The 26,478-nt window shown below is 50.6% G+C and overlaps 1 protein-coding gene across 2 annotated transcripts in view; it reads left to right on the top strand.

Annotated features, from left to right (window-relative positions):
- CYFIP2 (cytoplasmic FMR1 interacting protein 2) overlaps nt 1–26,478 on the top strand; it is a 100,470-nt gene that overhangs the window by 14,778 nt on the left and 59,214 nt on the right. Inside the window, exons 2-16 of one of the 2 annotated variants that reach the window (XM_054568121.1) lie at nt 306–445; nt 2,147–2,236; nt 5,175–5,252; nt 6,787–6,888; nt 9,577–9,758; nt 11,496–11,592; nt 12,784–12,912; nt 15,364–15,468; nt 17,594–17,685; nt 19,564–19,681; nt 20,574–20,693; nt 21,176–21,301; nt 22,695–22,861; nt 23,629–23,776; nt 26,022–26,096. In XM_054568121.1, coding sequence (XP_054424096.1) covers nt 329–445; nt 2,147–2,236; nt 5,175–5,252; nt 6,787–6,888; nt 9,577–9,758; nt 11,496–11,592; nt 12,784–12,912; nt 15,364–15,468; nt 17,594–17,685; nt 19,564–19,681; nt 20,574–20,693; nt 21,176–21,301; nt 22,695–22,861; nt 23,629–23,776; nt 26,022–26,096 — 1,746 coding nt within the window. In that variant the 5' untranslated portion in view covers nt 306–328. The remainder of the gene's footprint in view (nt 1–305; nt 446–2,146; nt 2,237–5,174; nt 5,253–6,786; nt 6,889–9,576; nt 9,759–11,495; nt 11,593–12,783; nt 12,913–15,363; nt 15,469–17,593; nt 17,686–19,563; nt 19,682–20,573; nt 20,694–21,175; nt 21,302–22,694; nt 22,862–23,628; nt 23,777–26,021; nt 26,097–26,478) is intronic. The other variant, XM_054568122.1, reaches the window with a different exon arrangement.

Raw genomic sequence — 26,478 nt, 5'->3', positions numbered from 1 at the left:
ATACAATCTCTCTGAGCCTTGTTTCTTCGTCAGCTGTGTGGATATGATACCACCTACCATGCCGATCACAGAGCGTTGTGGGGCAGCTCAGCCGAGGTAATAGACATAAAAGTGCTTTGTGAACTATGAAGAGATCCTCAACTATCAGCTGCAGATTGAGGGCACCTTCTGAAGAAATAGCAAGCGTGGTCTCAATGCATATCACCTCCCTTTCATCTCTGAAAGGAGCCTGGACAGGGTAAGATTGAGAGAAGCGTTTGGAGACCTCTGAAATTCCTCACTGCGCTTCTCCTTCTTTCTCTCAGTGAGCAAAACAGAAACGGCAGCCATGACGACCCACGTGACCCTGGAAGATGCCCTGTCCAACGTAGACCTGCTGGAAGAGCTGCCCCTCCCTGACCAGCAGCCATGCATCGAGCCTCCGCCATCCTCCATCATGTACCAGGTCAATTCTCCCCAGGCTCCGGGGGGCTCAGGAACTCTGGGGACCCCCCACGAGGGTTTGCTTTGAAGGCAGGGGGAAGGGGTAGGTCTGCATCTAGGAGGTGAAAGGTCGTGAGCTGATGGAGTCCCTGGTGCGCTGATGGAGCTGAGTGTAAGGAATAGATTAGCTAGTAAATGTACACCAGAGCTATTCCTCCTCCCCAGGGGAGGCTTGTTGATCTGCTCTGACCCCAAATACCTTCCCGGTTGTTCTTGCTGCAGCACCAACCAAGGCTTTGGCAGCTCTGATCTCATGAATTAAATATTGCAATTTAGAAACCCCTAGAGCCTGCCTGGGTAATTACTTTTCCTTCATGTATGTGAGAAGAGCTCTTCAGCTCCCACAGCAGCTAATGGCCCAGGGAAGCCCGTCACAGTTGTTTGCTTTTGCCCACCATGGCCAGATGGGTCAAAACCATGGTCACCAGGGCATGGGGGGGACACGGCCGGATCCTGCCGCGCAAACAGCCCCTGGTCTGGGTCTGCAGGGCAAGTATGCCACGCCAAGAAAGAATAAGATAATTTGAAATTCTTAGCTGTTCTTGACCTTTTGGAAGTTCTCGGACTGCTAAATCAGACTAAATATAAATGCATAATGTATTTTAAATTTCATTCAATGGTTAGATTTATGAAACACATGCCTGAAGGTTCAACTCATAAACTTGGTTTATTCACATTTTTTAACCCATATTAAATTTTAATTATATAAATACCTTTTTTATTACAAGTAGTACAGAAAAGTATAATAAAAATTTCCCTGTAACTATGTCTATATATATATATGTGTGTGTGTGTATATACCCACACATGTCTCTTTTTACCATACATATGTTTATATTTTTTAATATAATGGGGGCATCATACTATAGATATTGCTCTGTGACTTGGCATTTTTAAAAAAATATTTTATTTATTTATTTTTAGAGAGGAAGGGAGGGAGAAAGAGGGAGAGAAACATCAGTGTGTGGTTGCCTCTCGCGTGCCCCCTATTGGGGACCTGGCCGGCAGCCCAGACATGGGCCCTGACTGGGAATCGAACTGCTGACCCTTTGGTTTGCAGGCCAACATTGAGCCACGCCAGCCAGGGCTGATTTGGCATTTTTAACTTAAAATTTATTATAGATATTTTCTCTGACAATACTACAGTGCTACCACATTATATTTAACCACCATGTAGTACATAGAAATCCATTGTATGGATATACTATTTTCTATGTAGCCTTTCACTGTTAATGGACATTGGAATGATTTCCAGTGTTTTCTGTCACAAAAATGCTGCAGTTATTACCCTTACATGTACGTATGTGCACGCTCAGGAGAGTATTTTTGCATACGCTGGGTGAAAGCCGCGCACATCTAACGTTCAGCAGCTGTTAGGCGTGTAAAGTGTAAGTAAGCATTCACTTCAGGGCCCCGCTAGGTGAACCTGGTGGGAAGCGGATGTGGGCCCCGCCTGTAGGCGGCACCCCCCCCCCCGGCCCCGCACCGCCCCCGCCTTGTGTGGTACAGCGTGGGATTTGGGGGGAAGATGAGAGGCTGATGGGGACATAGCTTTCCGCAGGGAACTGGTGGCATTTGTTGGCAGCAGTTTGTCCCCCGGGCACCCAGCCACCTGGGACCTGTTCTCCAATAACCGAATGTTCCTGTCCTCCGATTCCCACAGGCTAACTTCGACACAAACTTCGAGGACAGGAATGCCTTTGTCACAGGCATTGCAAGGTACATTGAGCAGGCCACGGTCCACTCCAGCATGGTAAGCCTCTGACCCTGCCGGGGCGGGCAGGGCCGCGGGCAGCTTCTCACGCCAGGGGCACATGCTCAGCCATCCCGGGGGCCCCCAGCCTCCATCAGACCCATCTGCTGAGGCCCATCCCCTCAGTGCCGAGGACCAAGCCGTAGCCTACATCTGCCAGTCTTGCCAGCCCTCCTCACCTTTAGGGCTCAACTTTATCCCCACCATTCACTTCTCTGAGCGTACATAACCTTTTAGGTTAACGTGTGATTAGAGCCTGCCTTGTTTTATACTTTATAGATTACTGGCTGTGTGGAGTTTTGTCTCTTAAGCAAAACAAAAGGTTTCTCATAAAAAGGGACAGTGGCTTTGGAATGGCATTCGTTGTTGGCTTGAGGAAGCTGGTGACCTAAATCGTTCGCAGCGGGGCCAGCTGTCTCGCGGGTTGAGTTTCTGACCCGTCTGTGAGGGCTCGCGCCTTCCCTCTTGGGCTTTTGTGGGTTGTACTCTCAGGCAGTGCTGAAATCGGAGGCATTCCAGACTCCTTGTTCACAGCCTATGCCCGCATCCCTGTGGACCTTTCTCACTACCTCAGCTATGTTCTGACCTGATCTTGCCATACCCTGCCCATTCACTTAATAAATATGTGCACCTGGGCCCTGCAGAGCCTGTGGTAAATGCTGGGGTCCGGGGGAAAGGATACAAGGAGAACTAGGGCTCCTTGATTCTCAGTGAGTCAGGTAGGAAATTGACAAGCTTACCATTTATCAAAGACTTTCTCTGCAGATGTTTTAAAGTGGGTTTTTTAGTCCTCACTTCAACCCTGTGAGGTAGGTTCTCTTACAATACCCATTTTATGGATGGTGAAACCGAAGTCCAGGAAAGTTAAGTTACATGGGGTTCTGCTGCTGAAAAGTGACAGCTAAACCCAGGTCTGCGTGACTATAAAACCTGGGCTCTGGACTGCTCTTTGCCGACAAATAAGAATGCCCCAAATCAAAGGTCAAAAGTACAAAGTACTTTGTGTTTGAAGGGGCCTTGAGAGTGTCAGAGAAAGCTTGGTGAAGGAAGTGACTTCAATTATATGTATGTATATATAACATATGTAAATACACATGCATTACATTATAACCTATATATATGGTACTTTAAAGTGTGTAAGGTATGCTCACCCGCTCATCATTGGAGCCTGTAACAGCCCTGAAACTTGCAAGGAGATCATTATCCCCTTTCGGGGATAAGAACACTGAGATCTAGAGAAGTTAATGAGCAAGTTGCTCACAATCCCACAACTAGGAAATCACAGGGTTGCAGCTGGAATCCAGGACTTTGCTCCCCAGTCCTGACCTCTTTCCTCTGAACTCTGTTATCCCAGCTGGTGGAACCAGCATGAGCAAAGGCAAAGGGGCAAAAATTTTCAAAGACTGCCTGGGTTTGGACTGTAAGATACATATAAGGAAATTCTCTGTGATATTTATGGAAAATTAGATAAGGTCAGTGAATAGAGGGTATATTCGTTTGATAGAGCAGCCATAACAAAATACCACTGACTGGGTGACTTCAAGGACAGAATATATTTTCTCACAGTTCTGTCATTGTGTCTTCGGACTGGAAGTCCAATGTCAAGGTGTCAACAGGTTGGTTTCCCCAGATGCCACTCTCCTTGGCTCGTAGATGGTCACCTCCTCACTGTGTCCTCACGTGGGCTTTCCTCTGTGGGCACGCACATATGGTGTCTCTCTGTGTCCAAATTCCCTCTTATTAAAGGGAGACCAGTCAGACTGGATTAGGGCCCACCCTAGGGACCATTGTAACTTAATTACCTCTGTCTTTAAAGGCCCTGCCACCAAATATAGTCCCATTCTGAGGTCCTGGGGGTTAGGACTCCAACACAGGAATTTTGGAGGGACACAGTTCATCCCATCATAAAGGGGTCATATGGCAACTCTGCGCTTAACTTCTTGAGAAACTGCCAGACATTTTTTTCCCTAGAAATACTCTTCCCCCTTTTTACAGATTACACAGCATATGTGTGTGCGCGCACATGCGTACACCTGTTTCTATTCCATTTAATCCTCCTAAAATTCTCTGAGGTGGTTCTTGTCGTTGTCACTAAGTGGAGAGTCTTAGGTTCAGCAGTTTCCTGGGCACCACCGCGTGATGACGCAGAGACTCGAGCCCAGAGACTTGGGCCCTGCGCTCGGGGCTCCTTCCACAGCAGCATCCGCCAGGGGGAAAATGCGGTTGCATCACTGCGTTTTTTTTCAGATTTACTTTCCATGCTGCTGTCGGTTTCATGATCTGCTCTGTATTATGTTAAAAATGGGTTCGAACCATTTTCCTGCTTACGAAAGAGTAACACGAGCTCTTCTAAAAAGTGCAAACGTTACGGTACTGTACAGCAAGACAAGTGAGCGCTCCTGTTTGTCCAGCCCCATTGGAGAGTTGGCTCATCCTAGGTTGGTGCACATTCCACCAAAAGATCTTTCAATATCCAGCGATATATTTTTATAATGATTACTCTTTGTTTTGTTTTTTTAGCCTAACTGCTGTACATACTGTTTTTGTGACTCGTTTATTTTCTTGCTAACGGAGTATCTGGGACAACTTTTGATGTTGGAACAAATACACCTGCTTCCTGGCTTATAAGATGGCCACCTATGAAAAATATGGCCTCCTTACCGAGCCCTTGGCGTCCGATGAGAATAATCTAGGCCAGTGCTTCTCAAGCTCACTGTGCACCTGGCAGGGCGAGTCACCTGGGAATGTTACTGAAATGCAGATTCTGAGTCCCTAAGCCCAGGTGGCGACCTGAGGCTCTGCATTTCTAGTAAGCCGCCCAGGTGATGGTGATGCCGCTGGTCCACAGGCCACCCGGGGTAGTGAGGACAGAGGGGCTATTGAGCAGCCCTGTGGCCCCAGCGCAGTCTCTCCCTCATGAGCGTGTTTTGCTTTTCAGAATGAAATGCTGGAGGAAGGGCACGAGTATGCAGTCATGCTGTACACCTGGCGCAGCTGTTCCCGGGCCATCCCCCAGGTGAGGCTCTCCTTACCTGGTGGCCCTCCTGCCTCCAGGGGGCGCCACCACCCTCCACGTCCCCTCCTTTCAGGGAGCTGAGTTTCTGCAGGTGGCAGGGCGCAAAGCAGGGGGCCTCTAGTCCAAGGGGGTATGCCGAGGACGCTCAGAGAATTTCCCGTAAAACTGACTCCAACCTAAAGAAGTTTTCATTCAATCTGTTTTATTTGGAAAACAGTAAATGCTAGCTGTATGACACCCAACACATTGCAGGAAGGTATAGAGCAAAAAGCAAGACATCCCTACCGCCTCCCCACCCCATCCTCCCAACAGAGAATAGTCACTATAGGCACTTTGCTGCTGTTCGCCTGGGTCTTTTTCATTGAGTATCATGAATATTTCTATGATTATTCATAAATAATTTTTACAAAAGCGTGTTGCTTCTTGTATCGTTCTGCCACTTGATTTTTTTTTACGCCTTATTCTTTATCACTGGCATTTATTAACATACTCTTTGTATGTGTGTTAGCACAGACAGATAATACGTTACCATCATTATACTGGTAATCATCACCTAATGCACGAGTCCCATTTTAACAAAATCAACGAGGCACAGATGTGTAAAGGGAACCTGTTCTCCCTCCAATCCCAGCCCCCAGGGCTAACTGCATATTAACAGTTTGGTTTGCACCCTTTCAGACTTTCTCTGTCTATAATATGTATGGACACACAAACACACACAGCTTTGTTTTGTGTTTTGTTTAACAAAAATGAGGTTGAATTACACTTGCTGTCCTGTCACAGTTTTCACTTGTCAGTTTATGGCAGCAGCCTCTGCGTGTTAGTTGACACAGAGCTGTCTCATCCCTGGTGACAGTTACCTAATGATATTGAATGAGTGCATCATATTTTATCCATTCAATCATCAACTCACAGATACTGAGCTTGTTGCTCCTATTTTAAGAATTTCTAAACAACTGTGTACAGAGCGATCTTGTGCTTACCCTTCGCTCAGTCTTCGTCGCTGGCGACAGTTTCTCACTGTCACAGGGTGACGGTTTCGGTCACCCTGTTAGCTGTCATTGGTGTGCATGCCGTGAAAACATGTGCCAGGGGGCTCTGATGTGTTGAAACCATGGGAAGAGACCGTGGGTTTCAGGGTGGGCCCAAGTATGGCCGGGTGTCTCCAGAGCAGTGGACGGAACGTTTTTCTCTGCAGAGAATCTGGCGGGGCCCCTCTGGGGTCAGAGTGAGGAAAAGGCTGAAGGAGGGAGACCTCGCAGATAAACGTAGACATGGGTACAGCTCCTGGGCACAGTACAGAACAGACTGAAGGGGAGGAGGGTTCTGTTCTTGAGACCACCTGGTTTCTTTCCTGCCAATGTCCAGCGAGCAATTTTGCCCCTGTCAGACCTGCCAGGCCTACCCCAGCCTCCTGTCACTAAGATGACCTTATCAGTTATCATCCTAGATGAGGCGCATCAGACAGTGAAAAGGGGCGCGACGCAGGACTGTGTGCGCCGTTCAGGCTGCCTGAAACCCCCTCTCCCCACAGGTGAAATGCAACGAGCAGCCCAACCGAGTGGAGATTTATGAGAAGACAGTGGAGGTGCTGGAGCCAGAGGTCACCAAGCTCATGAAGTTCATGTACTTTCAGGTGAGGAGGGCGGGGAAATCTGGACCAGGAGACTTGGGAAGGCCCCCAGTCTTCTAGACACATGGGTCTGGATTTTTGTGCCACATCGCTTATTCATTTGGCAAATATTGTTGAGTACCCCAAGGTGGGGGGAGGGTGCGCAAGCAAGGTGGACCGGCCCCTCCGCCTCCACGTAATTTCCATCCTAGGGAGCATACTGGTGTGTTCCAGGCAGGAGGAGAGACTGACGATAAACAATACACAGTAACTTTCAGGGTACCGTGTGCGCTGTGAATCAAATAACATTTTAGAAATCTGTGGGCTAGAGGGTGTCTGTGACCTGGCACGGCTCTAGGGACGACCTCTCGGGAGGTGGCATTGGAACTGAGGTCTGTGCGTTGGGAAAGGCCGGTGTGTGGTGATCCCGGGAAGGGGGTTCCAGGCAGAAGGGACTGTAAGGCCAAGGCCCTGAGGCCCGATGGAGCCCAGCGGGTTTCAGAAACGGGAGGAAGGCTGCGGGGTGAGGAGAGGAGTGACGAAAGGGGAGGCCAGAGAGGTAGCCAGGGGCCCGGTCATGTAGGGCACGGAGGAAGACGTGAAAAGAATATGGAGATTTTACGTAAGCACCACAGAAGCCGCTGGAGGTTTCCAAGTGATGCGCTCTATTTTGAGGTTTTACAACATCTGGCTGCTGGGTGGGGAATGGAGGGGAGGTGGGGGCAGTACAGATGTGAGGGGCGAGAGGGGACAGGCGTGCGAGTGGGGAGACCAGCTGGGAAGCCAGGAAGAGTGATTATTTAAAGGAGGAAAAGGGAAAAGACAGCCATGGGCTTTCAAGAGGGCAGGCTAGTTTAAAAAGAAAAAAAGAAAAAAAAAAAGAGGACAAGCCGGTTAAACAGAAATAACAAAGGAAATATAACACAAACAGGTTGGTTATTATGCACGTGTCGGAAGCTGTCCGGGAACGGAGGCTGAGCACTTCAAGACCAGCCCGTGCTCTGGGGCAGGAGTCCTGTTACTCGCCGTGCCCTGCGCGGGCTCCACTGCAGAGCTAAGCGGCATAAACAGACTCCCACGCCCTGGCCAAATGTCCGCCCAGCTCCGCCCTGGCCTCCTGGGGGCGGGAGACAGAATGCTTGGGAGGGTGAGGTGGGTGCAGCCCAGGGCGGGAGCGCGGGCTTCGGAGGCAGCGAGGCCCCAACGTTCTGCCACACTGTGCCTGTGTGCCTGTGAGTCATTTAGCATCTCTGCCACCTTCAGTTTTCTCACCTTGGAAATAATACCCATTTCACAGGTTTGTGGTGAGGACAAGAGGTTGGTTTATAAAGAGTCACGTTGAACCCTAGTTACAGGGCAGGTTTAACACATCAGAGCTGCTGTTATTAGCATCATGGACCTGCCTTAGAGGAGCCTAAAATCTCATTAGGGAGGCAGATCCAAGGGAGAAAAACTATCCAGAAACCAATAAGTGCTAAGCGGAGGGCCTCCCAGCAACAGAAACGGAGGTGTGGTATCATCTAGAACTGCACTGTTCAGTGCAGTAGCCATTGGCTCCATGTGGCTATTTATACTCATGAAAATGAAATAAAATGTAAAATTCAGTTCCTTCGTTGCCCTAGCCATCAAGTTGCGCAGTAGCCACAGGTGATGAGTGGCTCTCATATTAGGCTTTGTAGACTCAGGACATTTCCATCATTCTGTCAGTGCCATTGGACTTGGACTCTAGAAGGAGAAAGCGTGGCCTGGACTGGTCGTGGCAGGAGAGGAATTCCTGGCCGGTGGGGTATCCCACCCGGAGGAGCAGAGCGCCCACAAGAGGAGTCATTTCTCTCCCCTCTTCTCCTCTTCTTCTGCCTCTTCCTCTCTGGATTACACTTGAGCCCAGTTTTTTGTGATTGTCGTTCAATAGCTTTCTTTGGTAACAGATTTATTGAGCTATAATTCACAGACCATGTAATTCCTCCCTGTAAAGTGGACAGTTCAGTGATGTTTTAGTACATTCACAGAATTGTATGTCCATTACCAGGGTCGATTTATAACATCTTCATCCCCCCAGAAAGAAATCCCATATTCTTTTACTATCGCCCACTGTACCCCCGTCCGCCCCAGTTCTAGGCAACCGCCCTCCCTACTCCCTTCCCTGCTTTATTCTTCTCCATAGCATACATCGCATTGCAATGTGCAGAAGGAGTTTGTTTTCTGTCTTCCCTCACTAAAATATAAGCCCATTAGGGTAGAGATTTTTTTCCCCAAGTTTTGTTCCTTTCTTTACCCCAGTGCCTAGAACGGTACCTGGTGCATAGTAGATACTCAGTAAATATTATTTATTGGATGAACGGACCTCTTTCTCTGAATGTCTCTCTTACTCTTGGTCTCTGCCACCATATTGGTGCCTGGCACTGTCCTAGGTGCTAGAATACAGCCTGAGTAACGCACGATGTTTCTCTGCAAAGGTGTGACTAATGAATATATTGGTTCAACTCACTTGAGGTGGGAGGACAGGAAGGGTTCCAGGCTTCCCTTGAAAAATTAGCTTTGGGTTTAGGGAATCCTCTGAGGAAGAGCTCCCGGTGGCTTTGCCTTTGTCTTAATGTCCAGCTCTGACTAGGGCCACAGGGGAGCCTCGACCCTGCTCCCCACCCAAGAGTGTAGCGAGCTGCCCACCCCCCGGCTGCCCCGTCCTTACACGCGTCCCCCTTGCTCCTACAGCGCAAGGCCATCGAGCGGTTCTGCAGTGAGGTGAAGCGGCTGTGTCATGCCGAACGGAGGAAGGACTTTGTCTCTGAAGCCTACCTCCTGACCCTGGGCAAGTTCATCAACATGTTCGCCGTCCTGGACGAGCTGAAGAATATGAAGTGCAGCGTCAAGAATGACCACTCTGCCTATAAGAGGTTAGCACCGCCCCCTCCTCTCACCCACTTCCTGGGTCACTGGCTTAGGGGAGGAAGAGGATGGAGCTCTCCCCGCAGGCTCCTTCTCCAGAACCCAACCAGCTGCTCCCCAAGGCCACAGGACCTGTTTTTGTGGTTTGAGGATGAGGCGCAGGGCTGGGTCCTGGGAGAACTGGGTCTTTGCAGGGTTTTCTGTCTCAAGGTGAAATCAGATCCTCATTCCCCGCCCATGGAACAGCAGCCTCTTCTCTTGTCTCATGAGGTACAGGACCACAAGATCATCATACAGGGTCACATTAGTCATTCCTGCAAACATCAGAAAGCCCGGGCAAACTGCTTCTGTGAATGAAGGGATGGATTGGCTCAGAACTGAGAAGCCCCTGTGTACCCAGATGCGGGTACTCAGAGGATGTTGGTCTAGTTCCCCCCGACCTCTCACCTCGACTTTCCTCGATATGAGCTCATCCTCTGGCAGGATTGGCCCTGGGGTGGCCTCCCTCGGGCCAGCATAACCACCCCAGCTTCAAAGGAAGGACAGGGTGCTCCTGCTTGTAAATACTTTTGCAAAAGTCCCAGGGAGGGTTGTCATCCCTCCAGCCTGGTCCTGTGCTAGGTCCTTCGTCCGTCACTGTGGTGGGTGGGGGCTTTGATTGGACAGGTACTCGCCTGCCTGTGGGGTCACTTGGGGGTCAGTGTCAGCTCACAAGAAAGGACTGAGAGTGGAGAAGGGGCCGTTCCTCTCTAGAAATTAAGGTACAGCCACCCAAAAGTGGGGTAGGGGGTCAAAAGCAACAGATTTTCTCTATGTTGTCTGGACATAGCCCTTGGGACGGATTTTCTGTGTCCCTGATAGAAGGGCTCTTCCTCCTTGAACCACATCGTCCTGAGGCTCCAGGGTAACAGGAGAAAGCAGACAGCAGACTGATTCTCTACCTGTCACCCTCCTAAGTGAGCTGTGAGCCCTGGAGGTGTCCAGCGGGCAGAGCCCCATCTCCAGCCTGATTCAGAAATGGCACCTTTCACAGAGGTTCGTAGACAGCTCATAGCGTAATATCGCCCCCCAATTTCTCCCCAACTGCTTCCATCGTGGTCACAGCCGACCTGCGCCGCGGGCTGGCTGGAGTCGTGAGTGGGGCACAGTCTCGTCTGTGCTGTGACTGTCAGGCCGTACCGCCACCAGGTTAGGCTGGGAAAGTCTGGGCCACTGCGGTTTTCTCCTTTCAAGTCCTGTGAATGTTCCCCACACCCATCTCCCCTCACCTGTAATCCCGATGGGTTGAATGGACTTCGGTTTTCTGGGTAACGCTTTGCCTTAGAAACAGTGAGATTTTCCAGTAAAGAACTTAATACACAAAAAAACAGCACCTCCTGCCTGTGGTTCTGCTCCGTGACTGACAGGGCCATTTCACTGGAGGTCACAGCAAGGCCCGAGGATGTTCATTTAGCTCCGTCTTACCACCTCCAGCTGGTCGATAGGACGCTAGCTGACCTTAAACTTGGAGTTTGAGCTTCAGGGCATTCCTGCCTCTGGATTTCAGGTGCCCTTATCACAAGGGTGTAAACAGCCCCCCATGAAATGACTCCAGAACACATCCTACTTTGACATTAGTCGCCGGTGATGTCAGGACTCGTTAACCCCAGGGGTGGCGTAGCTCCGGGTCAGGTTGGGGAGGGACCCGGGAGCCCTGTTTAAGCGGTGCCACTTGAGCATTCCTCTGTGCTACACGCGTGTTCCAGGGCTGCGCAGTTCCTGAGGAAGATGGCGGACCCCCAGTCTATCCAGGAGTCGCAGAACCTGTCCATGTTCCTGGCCAACCACAACAGGATCACCCAGGTGAGGGCCACCTCCCTGTCGGTTCTGGCGCCCAGGACACAGGCAGGGCCCGAGGCTGGGTGGACCACGAGCCGGGGAGCTCAGCCCAGACCTCACCCAACACCCGCCCCCCTCCGCTGCCCTGCTCAAGAATTAGGCTGCAGACCTAAGTCTCCCCTCCCACCCGCTGACAAATGCCCTCACCTTCTCCGGATTTTGTTCCCTAAAAACCTTCTCAGCCAGTACCCTGCCGCCCACTAGCATAGGCTGAGGGCTTGGGTTCTGGAGAGAAACAGCCTTGTTTTCTAACCCTGGACCTTTCACTGACCCATTATGGGACCTTGGGCAAGGTGTAAGCCTCATTTTGTCATCTGTCCAATGGGGCTGTGTTTTTTGAGGATATTGTGAGAAATAAATGAGATACTGTATAAAAGGCCATCCGTAGGCAGAGCCTGACAAATGGCGAGGGCATGAGATGCAGTAGCTCTGATCACTGCCGCTGCTTGGCCAGGGCCCGCCCCCTCTGCTGTGGCTCTCACGCTCTGTCTGACTTATCGTAATCTGTCTTGCTCGTCTGTCAGTTCAGCCTAAACAGACACCACAAGAATGTCAGCAGGACCCAGGCTGAATGGGGCCCTCCGTCTTCGCTGGGCTCCCTACTCTATGTTAAATGCAAAAAAAGGCCATCGGCTTTGAGGCTCCAGGCTTCTTTCCTGGAGACGCAGCCCCTTGTTGTCAGGCCCTTCTCTCAGGAGAAGTGTTTCTGTACCGCTGTGTCCCTCCAGGAGGGAGACTCCTGGGGGCCCACTCTCCTCCACCGGGCTGGGTCATCGCCCGTCATCTGAGGAGACATCGTGGCTAAGTCCACACCCTCAACACCAAACCGAGACTGCTACAGGCCTTTGCTGCCCAGCTGAACTGCTTTTCAATTCAGCCCAAGAAAGTCCTTTCTCACCACCAAAGCTGCCAGGAAATAAAACAGAGGGCCCCGAGGGGAGCCGGTTCCCTGCCCTGGGCATGTGCGGGAGCCCAGACCAGCCACCGTGGGGCAATGAGAGGATGCAGGCTCTCCTTCCCCCAGGGTCAGTTGGCGCGGGCGCTGCGGCGGGGCAGGCCGGGGGTGGTGACAGGAGCACCCACTGTCACTTCTGCGGTGGTGTGGGTGAGGGGGCGCAGGAGAGGGGCTAACCAGAGGGGGGCGCTGCTGTGTAGTGTCTGCATCAGCAACTGGAAGTGATCCCAGGCTATGAGGAGCTGCTGGCGGACATTGTCAACATCTGCGTGGATTACTACGAGAACAAGATGTATCTGACCCCCAGCGAGAAGCACATGCTCCTCAAGGTACGACCCCTCTGGTCACGTGCCCCCAGGGCCTGGGCTCACCCTCTCACCTCCTTCTTACTTAAAATCATTTTTTTTTAAAAACAATATTTATTTTTCTTACGTAAACATTGATAAAGAGCTTACTGCACATAGTGTTTTGTAACCTGGTTTTTTTCCTTTAAACCAGACATGATTAAGGATGTTTCTGCAGGGTAATTTTTAATGGCTGCTAAGTAGTCCATTGTATGGGGACGTTGTTATTTAACAAATCCCCTCTCATTGGGTGTGTGTTTGCTAATCGGCACTGACCCCTCTTCCAGCACAGCGTTTGTGTACATACGCTGGTCAAGTCAGACTTCCTGGAGGAGAGACTACCGACCCAAAGGGAAGGCAAAATCTTCGTGCATTTGCTCTGTTTTGCCAAAATCATCACATTTGATCCATCAAGTTTAATTTTTCAATTATCCATGTATATTTATTATTGTAGAAAATCTGAAACCTACAGAGAAGCACAAAAAAAGTTTTAATCTCTCATAGTCTTTCCATCCGGAGATAACACTTTTAGCATTTTAGTGTATTTCCTTCTCATTTTTTTATGTTTACATGTTTTCAACATACGCAGGATACATAAATTATGTATGTGCAGTTTTATCCCTTTTCATTGAATGTGTTGGAATATTACGCAGCTGTTAAATAATGTCATTGGATAAGCTTTTTTTTTAGCCATTATTTTATTGTTAGCTGCTTAGAATGTTTCTCATTGTTTTCTGACAGCGATAGTACTGAAATGAACGACCTCCATTTTTTTTTTTTATTTTTAATGTAAGAACTCTTTTTTTTTCTCATGGATTCTTAGAGAGAGAAAGGAAGGGGGAGAGAGAGAGAAAAGATCAACTTAGTTGTTCCACTTATTTATGAATTCATTGGTTGACTCTATGTGCCCAGACTGGGGATTGAACCCTCAACCTTGGTATAACTGAGCTACCCTGCCAGGGCCAACCTCCATATGCTTCATATACACTGTGTGTGTATTCTTTCTTCCCCAGAACCTCACCTTTCAAGCTCTCCTGGTGGTTATATTTTTTCCTTTTCTCCTCCATGTCACTCTTGCTATTCTAAGCATCCCAGGCCTTTTGCTCTTCCCTTCTTTACGTTTCTGTAGCACCTGGATGGAGCTTGCAGGGCAGTGTGGCTTTGTGACTCCTTCACTCTGGCTTCCTCGGCACAGTCAGAGATCCAGACAGGTCACATGGCCTCTCTCAGGCCCAGTGCTATGCCCAGACAATTACCGAAGCTCTCCCCAGAATTGCTGCTTCCACAAACTAGGGTACTCATTTCCAGTCCACAAGCACCCTTAGATGCTGCCATCAAATTCTCGGGCCTTCCTTTTCCCTCATCTGCCTTTAATCTTTGCCCATCACAACTTCTTAACCTTCTTCCTTCTCAATTTTCTGCGTCTTCAGCCTGGCGCCGACAGTTTTGCCATTTCTTGTTTCTGTAGTTTGTCAGTGCACACAGATGCCATTAAGCAACGCTGTTCACCCTTAACAGAAAAGTTTGGCACTCAGCCCGCGGAACCACACAATGCGACTGCTAAGGGAGAAGCGGCCTTAACAGTCCTCTAGTTCACTCCCTTACGTGCCAGATGTGACTTGCCCATGGTCACATAGCAACTGTGAGCCAAGGGAGGCTCCATGTATGTTTGACTAAAAGATCAAGCCAACCTTCAGGGAACTATTAAATGGACTGGAATATCAGGAATTTGTCAACCTGCTTATTAAACATTGTCAGGAAAACATTAAAAAAAAAGTATTCTTATTTTAAAAATAAATCTCCAGGGGCTCCTCAGGAATCTTTACATTATTACTGTTTCCTTGGGGAAAGAGGTGAATAGTTTTACAGTCATTCAGCATTGGGCAAGCGTTCCTCAGGTGCCCGAGATACGCCGGACCCCAGGGATGCAGCGGTACACCAGTCAGTCCTTCCTCTCAGGAACTGGGCGCAAACATGTTGTCGTTGGACAGGCCCAGGCTCGCATCCTGACTCTGCAGCTTTCCCCCTGTGTGACCTTGGCAAGCTGTCTGACCTCTCTGTGTCTTCCAGTCCTCACCTATGAACAAAGTTATTGTGTTGGACTTGACTTGCAAGGCCGTCGTGAGAATTAAGGATAATGCCCGTGAAAGCCCTAAGTGCGGACTCAGGCCCATAGTTAGGACTCAGGCAGTGGCCGCCGCAATAATAGACTAAGGAGCCGTCTGCATATCTTCACAGAAATCAGATTTTGGGTTGAAATTAGACCTATGTGTGCTTTCTTTATTTGAAGGCACACAGGGGTTTTGTAATAGAAGGCGTAGCTACAGGCGGTGGGTGTGTGGTGTGCGTACACATGTACAGACCTACTTTTTTTGGGTTTTGTGAAACTTTTCCATCAGACGTGACTGGCTCTGTGCTCTGCCCCTTCTCACTCAGGTCATGGGTTTTGGTCTCTACCTGATGGATGGAAACGTCAGTAACATTTATAAACTGGATGCCAAGAAGAGAATCAACCTCAGCAAAATCGATAAATTCTTTAAGGTCAGCGCGTGGGGCTGGGCAGGGGCTAAGGGATGGTCTCTCAGGGGAAAGAAATGAGATTAGACAGCAAGCAGCGGGGCTTGTTGGTGGGGCTGTACCTCGAAGGAGGGAGAGGATAGAATGGCAGAGCTTCCCGCTGCCGCTGGCAGAGGAATCTGCACGTGGAGGGGTCCTGTGGACGTCACACTTGCTCAAGTCCCAGGATTCGGCTGGGACTTGCCTGGGAGGCATCACGATCCTGTATGCATCCTACTTTTTCCCTTTCCTGTAATCCTCTGCCATATAAAGAAAGGCCCATCCCAGAAGACAGCACCTTATTTATTTTTCAGCGTCACTCAGAGCTCACAGAAGCAGAGGGATCAGACTGGATTTTACACTGATTGGCATTTGTAAAATCACAGCCTCCCCCCCCCCGGCCCACCAGCAGCACCTCAGCCGGCCCCCGCCTCTGGACAGGTGCCACAGAGCACCCATCCCATACTCAGTCCGTTCGGTGCCCCAGAGATTTCAGCTTCTCACCCCAAATCTTTACAAATAAAACATTGCGATTAGGCTAAGCCTTTGAGGTTTTCGCCAAGAGACTTCCTACTTTGGAATTGAATCCCACGTTGTCAGCTGACTCTAGCGCTGGGCGCTGTGAGCATGGGCTGGGGCCTCAGAGGCCAGACGCGGAAAAGCCAGGCCGAAAGTTCAAAGCAGAACCTGCGGGTGTGACACAGGGATGCCAGGCTGGGCCTACGACCCCCCGGCTCTGCGAGGTTATGGGGAGAAAAGCCACCAAAAGACATTCTGTGCCTTGGCTGCTTTTTGAGGCTGGAACTGTCACTTTTCTCTGGCGCTGCCCCTAATGAAAACAGATCTCATCGCAGGAGACCCTTGCGAAGTCTGCCTCTGCCTTCATCAGCCTGATGAGACGGGGCGGAGGGCGCGGATACCGCATCGCCTAGGACGGCCGGGCTTTAGTCCCACCCTGCCACGTACTAGCTGGATGACTTCGGGAAAGTCATGGAACCTCTGAGACTGCGTCCCTGGCCTCATGCGAATGCGAAGGGACCCACTGTATGGGGTCCCCTCGGGGGGTCCGTGGGATTATTGTAGGTGAATCAGAGTCCTAGGTCATAATCCTGCCCCTTCACTTCTAGCTGGTCTGACTTTGTGAAAAAATCACTTATGCTCTCTGAGCTTCAGCTTCTTCACCTCTGAAATGGGAATGATAATAGTACTGACCTCACAGGTTATTGTGTGGATTGAGATACTATTTTGTTTGTTTGTTTAAAAGACTATTTTTTAGGGCAATTTTAGGTTCACAGCTTAATTGAGCAGGCAGTACAAAGATTTCCCTTACCCCCCGCTCCCCCCCACCCACTCAAGCACAGCCTCCCCCATTATCAGTATTCCCCACTGGGGCGGTGCATTTGTTGTCATTGATGAACCTGCATTGACCCATCATTGTCACCCAACATCCATGGTTTACATTAGGGATCACGCTTGACGTTGCACATTCTGCGGGTTTTGACAGATGTAGAATGACGTATATCCACCGTTACGGTGCCGTACAGAGTCCTTTCACTGGCCTGGAAGTCCTCTGATTTTGAAGTGCTTGGCCACGTGCCTGTTGTGTCAGAAGCAGAGAGTCAATGCCCGCCTCCCCTCCATCTGTCCTGGTCTTCAGATGGGACTTGTCTGCCCTCTGGTGTTCGATGTTATGATTTCCATTACTTTTCTCGGGAACACTGTGCACAGCCAGCAGCATCGAGGCACCTACTCCTAGTCCAGGGTTCCAGGCAGCAAGGATCGTCTAATCCCAGGAAAATGAGAGCAGAAAGGACCCTGCCTTTGGACACAGGCCATCTGGTCCTCATCCTTCATCCATTCTGCCTGCTGAGTGACCTTGGACAAGCCACTTTGCCTCTCTGGGCTGAGTTGCTGGAACATGGGGTTGGTTGGAGGCAGAGGACCTGTACGGTGGCTGGGGCTCTTTTTGGCTCCAGGGTCCCATGGAAGCCTCATCGGAAGCAGGAACTGGGGGTCAGCCCAGAGGCACACGGAGGCCGCCTCCCCTGGTGGAAGGCAGCTGCCTGGTGCCCGCTCGGTGTCTCACGCGCTGTGTTTGCTTCCTTTGCAGCAGCTGCAGGTGGTGCCCCTTTTCGGCGACATGCAGATAGAGCTGGCCAGATACATTAAGACCAGTGCTCACTATGAAGAAAACAAGTCCAAGTGAGTGCCTGCCGTAATGTCTCTCGGCTCCCGCGAGGACGCCCAGCCCGGGCAGGGGGCGAGGGGCCACTTCAGCCCCTCCTCCCTCCCCAGAGCCCTGGGCAGGCGGATTCCAGAGGGGAGCAGCGGAGGGTGCTCCGAGCCCTTTTGTACCCGCCCTTTGCTGCTGGGGTTCAAAAGGGCTCAGAGCACAGCCACGCCCCTTCTCTATCCCAGCCGCCTGGGGCATCAGGAGTCCTCCTTCCTTGAGAAGGGGGAGGAACGGCCGGCCCTCGGGGGTCCGGTGGAGCAAGATGACACCTTCTTCATCACCCCACTTCTCTCCTCAGGTTCTGTGTCCGTGCAGTAAGTATACCGTGGACTGTATGGTTTGAATAGGTACAGCAGTCGATGGCCTCACCTTAGGCCGTTTTATAAACCTCCATCCTAGGGAATCTGGGCTACAGTCTGGGGTGTCAGTGCCTCATGGGAGTAGGGGCACGTCCAGCTACAGCCTTTATCAGTGGGGTTGTTAAGAGATTGTTTTTTTCTGCCGGCATCTCATTCCGAAGCTGAGTGATCTTGACCTTTCCATGGGAAAGGGGCGTGGGGCAACCATCCTTGAGCCTCTGTGACTGAGTTTTGCCAAGAAAAGCCGGGTGAGTCTCTTTATAACCCGCCGGCTGCCAGTGTGTGGGAAGGTTCTCTAGGAAAAGCACAGAGTTGAGAAGGCTGGACTCCTTTCCTCACGTTTTCTGCATGGACGTTCTCTACCACCTGCAGTTGGTCGGGCACGGTGCTGTGGCCTGGGTGGGCATCTGGTCGGAGTGGTTGTGTCCCCATCCTTACACTGGTGACTCAAAACGAAAGCCAAGTATAAGCGTGAAGAAGTGCGTCGCCGTCCTGAGTATTTGTGAGGGCCACTTCAGGGCTCCTTTTGAAATATTACATTCTTTTTATTATTAATTATTGATTTGCTATTATTATTTTTATTTTTAGAGAGAGGGGAAGGGAGGGAGAAAGAGGGAGAGAAACATCCATGTGTGGTTCCCTCTCACACGCCCCCTATGGGGGACCTGGCCCGAAACCCAGGCATGTGCCCTACACTGGGAATCTAACTGGAGACCCTTTGGTTTGCAGGCCGTGAAATGTTAAATTCTTGCCAAAACATTTCTCTGCCTTCTTGGGTGGCTGTGCTTTTAACCTGTCTACCAGGCCACCCAGCATTGGATGGTAGAAGAGGGTAAAGGGGGCCGACTTTTTTCCCTTGAGGAAGGAGAGTGAAGATTTTCATTCGTGCATCTTTTCTCCAGGGTAGGGTGATTTTTGCATGATCTCTTTCAAAAGTAGAGTTGAGAAACAGGAGGGGAAGGAGAAGAGAGGCAAGGAGAGAGCCAGAGAGAGAGACAATGACCGTGGCATGCCTTGCCATGCTGTGCTTGCATGCATGTTGCCAGGTCACTGCTGGAAAGGTCACAGTCCCTTTTGGTTTCCTCAGTCCCTCCCCAACGGCCCCTCAAAAGCCAGCTTCAGCCACAGTAGACAGGTTTTGGGAGGTCACCCATCTTGCTTTTCCTTTGCACGGATTCCAACCTTTTGTAGCCTTAGAGAGGCTGCCGGCCCCTTCTCGCTCTTGTAACTGGTGAGTACATAGACACCAGCTGTCTGGAAAAGCCTGCGATTGGGTCTCAGAGGAGGAGGAAAGGCTGGTCCGCTCAGCCCGTGAGCCCCACAGTGTGGGATGAGCAGGCTGTCTTGCTCATGCTGGGTTACCTCTTGGTTCTACCCAGGGGGCCGGCCACGTTGGCCGGGTCCTAGGAGCAGCATGTAAGTGGAAGGAGCCTGTTCCACCATGTGGCTGAGACCAGGACCTGTCCGACCCTGTGATTTTCTGCCCAGGTGGACGTGTACCCAGAGCAGCATCAGCCCCCAGTACAACATCTGCGAGCAGATGGTGCAGATCCGGGACGACCACATCCGCTTCATCTCGGAACTTGCTCGCTACAGCAACAGTGAGGTGAGCACGCTCCGGCAGCTGGGATGGAGGCCCGTGTGGGTGAGGACCAGGCAGGTCCATAAACCATGGGAAGGACACTTGTTTCCAGTGTGGAAGCTGAAACAAGAAGGCAGAGCCTCTCCCTGTCCAGTCTCAGCTGAGGACCTGACCCAAATTTTTTGTCCCTCAGTGCCTGTCTGTGAATGACCACAGAGGCACTGCAAGTGTTCATTTTGAGGTTATGAATAAATTTTAGTAAGTAAGCGAATTCACAAATACAGAATCCACAAATACTGAGAACTGTCTCTATATGTTTATGTATGTATGTGCAAATATACACATACACACATACACACACATGCCTATGCACATGTATGCTTACATACTATATTTCATTGTGGAACATTACACATGCAAATAGATGCTTGCCTTCACCAGTGCTTTTCGGTCAGTCACGTCTAATTAACGAGTTGTGAAATCAATTTAGAGGTATGTGATGAGCCTCTTTATCTGAAATAGAACAGCAAATCAAAGGAAGTCCCATGTATTAAGAGTAGAGTTGCTTTGTGCCAAATGTTTCATGTATATATGTAATATCTCTAGGTAGGTATGTGTTCCTGAGTCTGTAGGACGCATTTCCTCCTGCAAATTGCAGTCAGAGACGTCGGAAAGCCTGGCTCTGAGATACGCCAGGGCGGCTGCAGCGGGCGCCGCCTCTCTCCACCTGCGTGTGAACCCCCAGCCATTCATTTACAAGCCAAGTGGCCTTCCGCAAGGCACAGTCCAAGCCTCAGTTTACCTGTCAAGGGCATATATCATAGCACCTCCTGTAGCATTCTCGGCGGAATCAATGAAATGATGTGTGAAAGTGCCAGGGACAGGGGCGATGAGGGTGACGGCTGATGTCCCCCAGGTGGTGACGGGCTCCGGGCTGGACAGCCAGAAGTCAGATGAGGAGTACCGCGAGCTCTTCGACCTGGCCCTGAGGGGCCTGCAGCTGCTGTCCAAGTGGAGTGCCCACGTCATGGAGGTGGTAGGTGTCCCCCAGCCCCACCCCTTTCAGACCAACCTCTGTTTGCTTGGAATCTGCCTGCCTCTCCCCAAGCACTGTGTTTTTAGCAGCTTTATTGAGATATAATTTGCATATCATTACCATTCATTTATTTAAAATGTAGGTTCGTTGGTTTTCAGTGTATTTACAGAATTGTGCAATCACATATTTAGAACATTGTCCATCACCTCAAAAATACGATCAGCCCCCACCCCCAGGCCCTGTCTCCCCAGCCCTAAGCAATCCACTTTCTGTCTCTATAGATTTTCCAATTCGGGGTGTTTCCTATAAGTAGAATCCTATGATTTGTGGTCCTTTGTGGCTGGCTCCTCTTACTTTGAGTTTTTAAGGTCCCTCCGTGTTGCAGAATGAATCTGTATTTTATTTCCTCCCATGGTACGGTCATACCCATTGGCCTATCCATTCCGCCCCTGATGGGCTTTTGGGTTGTTCCATCTCCCCAGTACTCCTGGAAGCTGGTTCACCCCACGGACAAGTTCTGTAACAAGGACTGCCCCGGCACGGCGGAGGAGTATGAGAGAGCCACGCGCTACAACTACACCAGCGAGGAGAAGTTCGCCTTCGTGGAGGTGGGTGCTGACCTCCCGGCGTCTCCTCCAGCCCGCAGGGCAGCTGCTCAGGGTCGGTGGCCGCGGGAGGGAGCGGTCCTGAGCAGGACAGCAGCCTTGGTCCCCTCACGTACATGCACGTCCCTGTCCCCCTTCTCCACCCGAATTCATTGCTGTCTGGTTATTCACAAATGATTAGACTCTCATTTTATTCTTAAATATCCAAAGAAAAGTGTTCACTAGAAAAATGGGCAGGAGGAAACCAACATAAGAAACAAACAAACAAAATCTCTGAAAGCGATCAGAGAAATGCCCAAATAGATGAGTATTCAGAGAGAACCGCAGATTAAAACTAAGAAGATAGAGTGTTGTTGACCAGTCAGGATGGCAAAGTCTTAGATGATCAGTGATCCCTGTTGAAGTGCAGGAAATAGACCTTCTCGGAGACTTTGGGTGGCTTGTCTACATTTTAGTCTGATGGGAAATACCCAAACATTTAATATGCATACCCTTTGGCTCAGAAGGCCTTTTGGGAATTTGTCCCAGAGAAATAAGCCACCTGTGCAAAGACATATGCTCACAGGCATTTATCACAGTATTGTTTATAATACCAAAGTATGTAAAACAACTGAAATGTCCTTCAGCATGGGACCAGGAAAAATAAATGTAGGTGCAGCTGTGTCATTGAATACTATGTGGCCACTAAAGTGGATGAACCGACTTAGAAAGATATGCATAGTGTATTGTTAAGTTTAAAAAAAACAGGTTAAAGAACAGAATGTAAAAACTAACCTCATTTATAGTAAAAATATACTTTTGCATATTTGCCCAAAACTGAAGGACGTATTTATATTTACATATACCAAACCATTAATAGTAATTTCTGGAGGGAGACTCTTATTTTGTGGCTTATAACCTTCTAATTTTTGTTTGTTTGTTTGTTTGTTTGTTTTGTTGCAAAAGGCTATTTCTCTTTTGAGGGAGGAAAATTCATTCATGCTAAGGTGTGAGTGACAGCTCCCTCTTTCATGACCATCTGAAGCCTGGGAATCAGAGACCTGGATACTGGCATTGGGCCCCGGGTCACTTGCTCTCTCTGGGCCTCCGCTTCCTTATCTGTGAAATGGAGCCGGTAATCTCTGCCCACTCCATCCCAGGGTTTTGTTGAGAATCAGACAATAGTTGTCAACGGAGATAATGATGTGGATGAGCTGTGAAAGCCATGAAGGGCCGGACACATCTAAGGGGTTCGAGTCGTTCTTTCGCACGTCTCCGGGCTGCATTTTAATGGTCTGGGGCTCGGGGTATGATTTCAGGCAGGAGACCAATTATAATCACGCGCTGCGGTGAAGCGTACTGGACAGACAGGTGTGCCAAGGCACGGTGAGCCTGACCTTGATCTGTGCTTGGCCAGGTGATCGCCATGATCAAAGGGCTGCAGGTGCTCATGGGCAGGATGGAGAGCGTCTTCAACCAGGCCATCAGGAACACCATCTACGCGGCCCTGCAAGACTTCGCCCAGGTGACGCTGCGCGAGCCCCTGAGGCAGGCGGTGCGGAAGAAGAAGAACGTGCTTATCAGGTGGGTCTGCGAATGGCCCCTTTCAGGGGCATAAATCAGGGGTGCAGTACAGGTCGCAGGACGCAGAGGAAGCTCCCTGCCCAGTCAGCTTCCAGGGCAGCTTCTAAACACACACAGATCCTTCTAGTGAGTTCCAGGAAGCCTCGTTAAGAGACAGGGCATTTGAGATGAATCAGCCCTCAGTCTCTGGGTGTGAAGCCTGTACCCACCACGGTCCAGTTATGTGAACTCAGTCAAGTTACTTACCTGCCTTGAAGCTCACTTCCCCTCATTTGTAAAATGTGGTTGATAATGGTCCCTACCTACCGCATAGGCTGTTGTTGGGGTAAGAGAGTAAGATAATCCACGTGTCAACCTAAGCACGCAGCAGCATGGAGTTAGTATGCAGCAAACGTAAACTGTTATTAAAACTTTAAATGTGCAGAGATTTAACTGGACTAATGAGACTCTCCTATAACCAAACCCTGAAACAGCCATCCTGCCCGACCCAAGCCCCTTCCCACCGTACAGGCTCAGAGCCGGGTTCTCAGCCAGCCAGCGGGCGCTGCAATCGCCTGGTGCCCTTGTACAATGCAGATTTCTGGACTGCACCTCACATCTGTTAAGCCAGCACCTCTGCAGGTGGGGCCCAGGATGAGCACCTTTTACAGGCACCCCAGGAATTCTAGGAAAGTGGCCCTGGGACACCACAGACTCTAGAAACGCTCGCAGTGTTTACCCGCTTCTCATGGGAAAACCTGATCTGAGCCTCCGTCCTTCCTTCCCAGTGTCCTCCAGGCAATTCGGAAAACCATCTGTGACTGGGAGGGGGGCCGAGAGCCCCCCAATGACCCATGCTTGAGAGGGGAGAAGGATCCCAAAGGCGGGTTTGACATCAAGGTGCCCCGGCGTGCTGTGGGGCCCTCCAGTACACAGGTAAGTGGCCCCAGGCACAGGCCAGTTCGGCTGACTCAGAGGCCAGCCAGGCCGTGGTAGGTCATCCTGGCTAGGCCATGGGGCATAGGGGCCGAGGGTCCTCAGGCAGGAGGGGCAGAGTCAAGCAGATGCTCTAGTCTTATTCTACCATCTTGTTTTGATATAGGAGGGAGGACCACTGGCTTAAGATTCAGGAGACCTGGATTCTCGTCCTAGATACCTGTGTGACCTTGGGCACGTTAGATGTTCTCTTTGTGCCTCAGTTGTCTAATCTGGCAAATGGGGGTAATACCAGGACTGGTTCCAAAGTGTAGGAAGAGTTTAAAGTAGAATCTATATGCATCTGTCCTGTCCCTCTTTAATGAACCCAGCCCCTTCCCCTGCAGTGACATCCTAGCTTGGGAATTCACAAGTTCTGCCTCTGACTTGCTGTGTCATCTTGGGAAAGTGCCTTGACCTCTCTGAGCTCTGATTATCTTCTTCATTAAATGAAAACTTTGGATGAGATCATGGTACTGATAAAATACCCTTTTTAATCCTCCCATGCCCCCCAAAGCACAAGTATCAAAAGCCCTTGACCCCTTAGAGAAAGCCTAGTAATCAGAGATATTCTGAGTTTCCGACTGGAGCTTCTGACCTACAACAGGTTGCCCGTGGGCCATCCAAAGCAGTTGTAAGATTACAGGGAAAAAAATGAAAGAACCTGGGCATTTTAGTTGAGCCTTTGCCACCTACTTAAAGGCTAATTGCTTCTGGTAGGCTTTCTGAGGTATTGGGGGGAAAGCTTGTGGCTCCATTGCAGCTTTTCTGGGTCTTACAGGCCCAGAAGCCCCAGGCTGGGACTCCCGCTCCACCTGACCTGTAAGCCTCTCTCCACTCTGAAGTCCTGAGTTCTTGAATCATTTGAGATGAGCCACCTGAGCCCCACCCCTGACCCTTCTCACTCTGTGTGTGTCTGTGTCCGGGCAGGGGGACGGGGAGGAGGGACAGGGGCAAGGTGTGTTCTCATCACTGTCATCGTTAGTGTCCCTGGCCTCACCACCTGTGGGCCAGCTTGCACTGATCTTGCCGGCTGGCTGTGGAATGTTCCAAGGACGCTTCGACAAGTAGTTCTGTGCAATGTTAGAGGCCAGAGACCTTTCTAGCCCAGAACGCCCTGGAGGGGCTGAGCAGGGCTTCGGGCGTTTCTGCAAGTCCTAAGGCATGAGTGAGGGAGAGACAGAGAAGGCAAAAGAGAAACTGGGAAGGAGGCGGGGATTGTGCTGGAGGCAGAAAGAGGGGAGAGGAGAGAGAGAGAGGGGAGAAAGAGAGAAGTAGAGGACAGAGAGAGAGAGGAAGACTATTTACAGACAAGCGAAAGGCAAATGTCACCGACAATGAGCCCCCCAGCACCCCCAAGTCATATTAGGTGGCACAGATGCATTTAATAGGCTCCTAGACAGTCAGCTGGAAGAACCCTTAGAGACAAACTAGTCCCAGTCCCCCTATTTTACAGATAGGGAAACTGAGGTCCAGAGAGGGGAAGTGACTTGTCCAAGCCACAAGGTGAGTGACAGGTTGAGGTGGCACAAGAACCAGGTCTCCTGACTCCCACCCCCGGGCTCTGCCGGAGCCTTCGGAGCGCAGTAGACATGGGCGTCTAGCATAGCTGGGACGTCGGCGTGGCTGTGCTGGCGACTGAAATGCTCTGTTCAGTAAAAGTACGCGGGAAAAGAGTTCCCCCTCTCATGGACAAAGCAGATTTTCAAACAGGATTTGGTACAAATCAGTCAGCGCCCACATGGATGGACTTAGAGAATCCTTTTCCAAGGCCTCCCAAGGCCATCGTTAGAACAACGCTTCCTGGTTCCTAGGGCTGATAGATACGCCCACCGACAGGGCTGCAGAGGGTGGACATCTGATCTGAGAAACTGGCAACCACAGTAGCAGCTCCTTTACGTAAAGGGACGGCCGTGGTAGGGATGGCGCGCCACTCCTTTCTGTGGCCACGCTGCCCGGCCCAGTGCCAGGCGCATGGCGGGTGAGAGCCTAGTGGAGGCCCAGAGGCAGCAAGGACGGACGTGGTGGCAGAGGGAGGTTGGAGCATCGCAGAGGTGGTCGGCAAGTGGCCCCTAGCAGTCGTGATGGCTTTCCCACCGTATACAATACCTCTTGCTTTTCTCTCTCTCTCTCTTTTCTCTCTCTCCCTCTTCCCTGTCTCTCCTGCCCTCCCATTCCCTCCTCCTCTCTCCCATCTATGTCTTAGGCCTGCCAGTGGTCCCCGCGGGCTTTGTTTCACCCCACTGGTGGCACACAGGGCCGAAGAGGCTGCCGATCCCTGGTATCACACCGCCTGGCGGGGTTGGTTTGGGTGCACCTCTCCAGGAGGCAGCAGGAATGGACTAGCCTGGCTCCTCGAGGCCCCTTCCAGCCCTAACATTCAAAGACAAATGATGTGGAAAGATCTAGATTAGCCCTTGTACTCTTTGCACTTAAGGTTCTCTGTAAGAGGGAGCTAATTGTCTAGTAGGCTCCTGTGTAAGTACCAACCTTCACCCGCTCTCCACCCAGGATTCCGGCAGGCTGTGCCATGCAGCTGGTGCCACCAGAGGGCGAAATCCCTCAGGAGTGGATTCAAAATGCTGAGGGTCAGACACTTGAGGTGGTGGGGGGCTTGTTCGAATCATACTCCATTTCACAGTTCCTGAGAATGTCAGAGCTGA

This window comes from Pteronotus mesoamericanus, unplaced genomic scaffold (genome assembly GCF_021234165.1).
Source record: "Pteronotus mesoamericanus isolate MK-2021 breed Mesoamerican mustached bat unplaced genomic scaffold, CSHL_Meso_final contig_2, whole genome shotgun sequence".
Classification (NCBI taxonomy): Eukaryota; Metazoa; Chordata; class Mammalia; order Chiroptera; family Mormoopidae; genus Pteronotus; species Pteronotus mesoamericanus.
The sequence above is the reverse complement of the archived record's forward strand: the minus strand, read 5'-3'. Positions and strand labels throughout refer to the sequence as shown.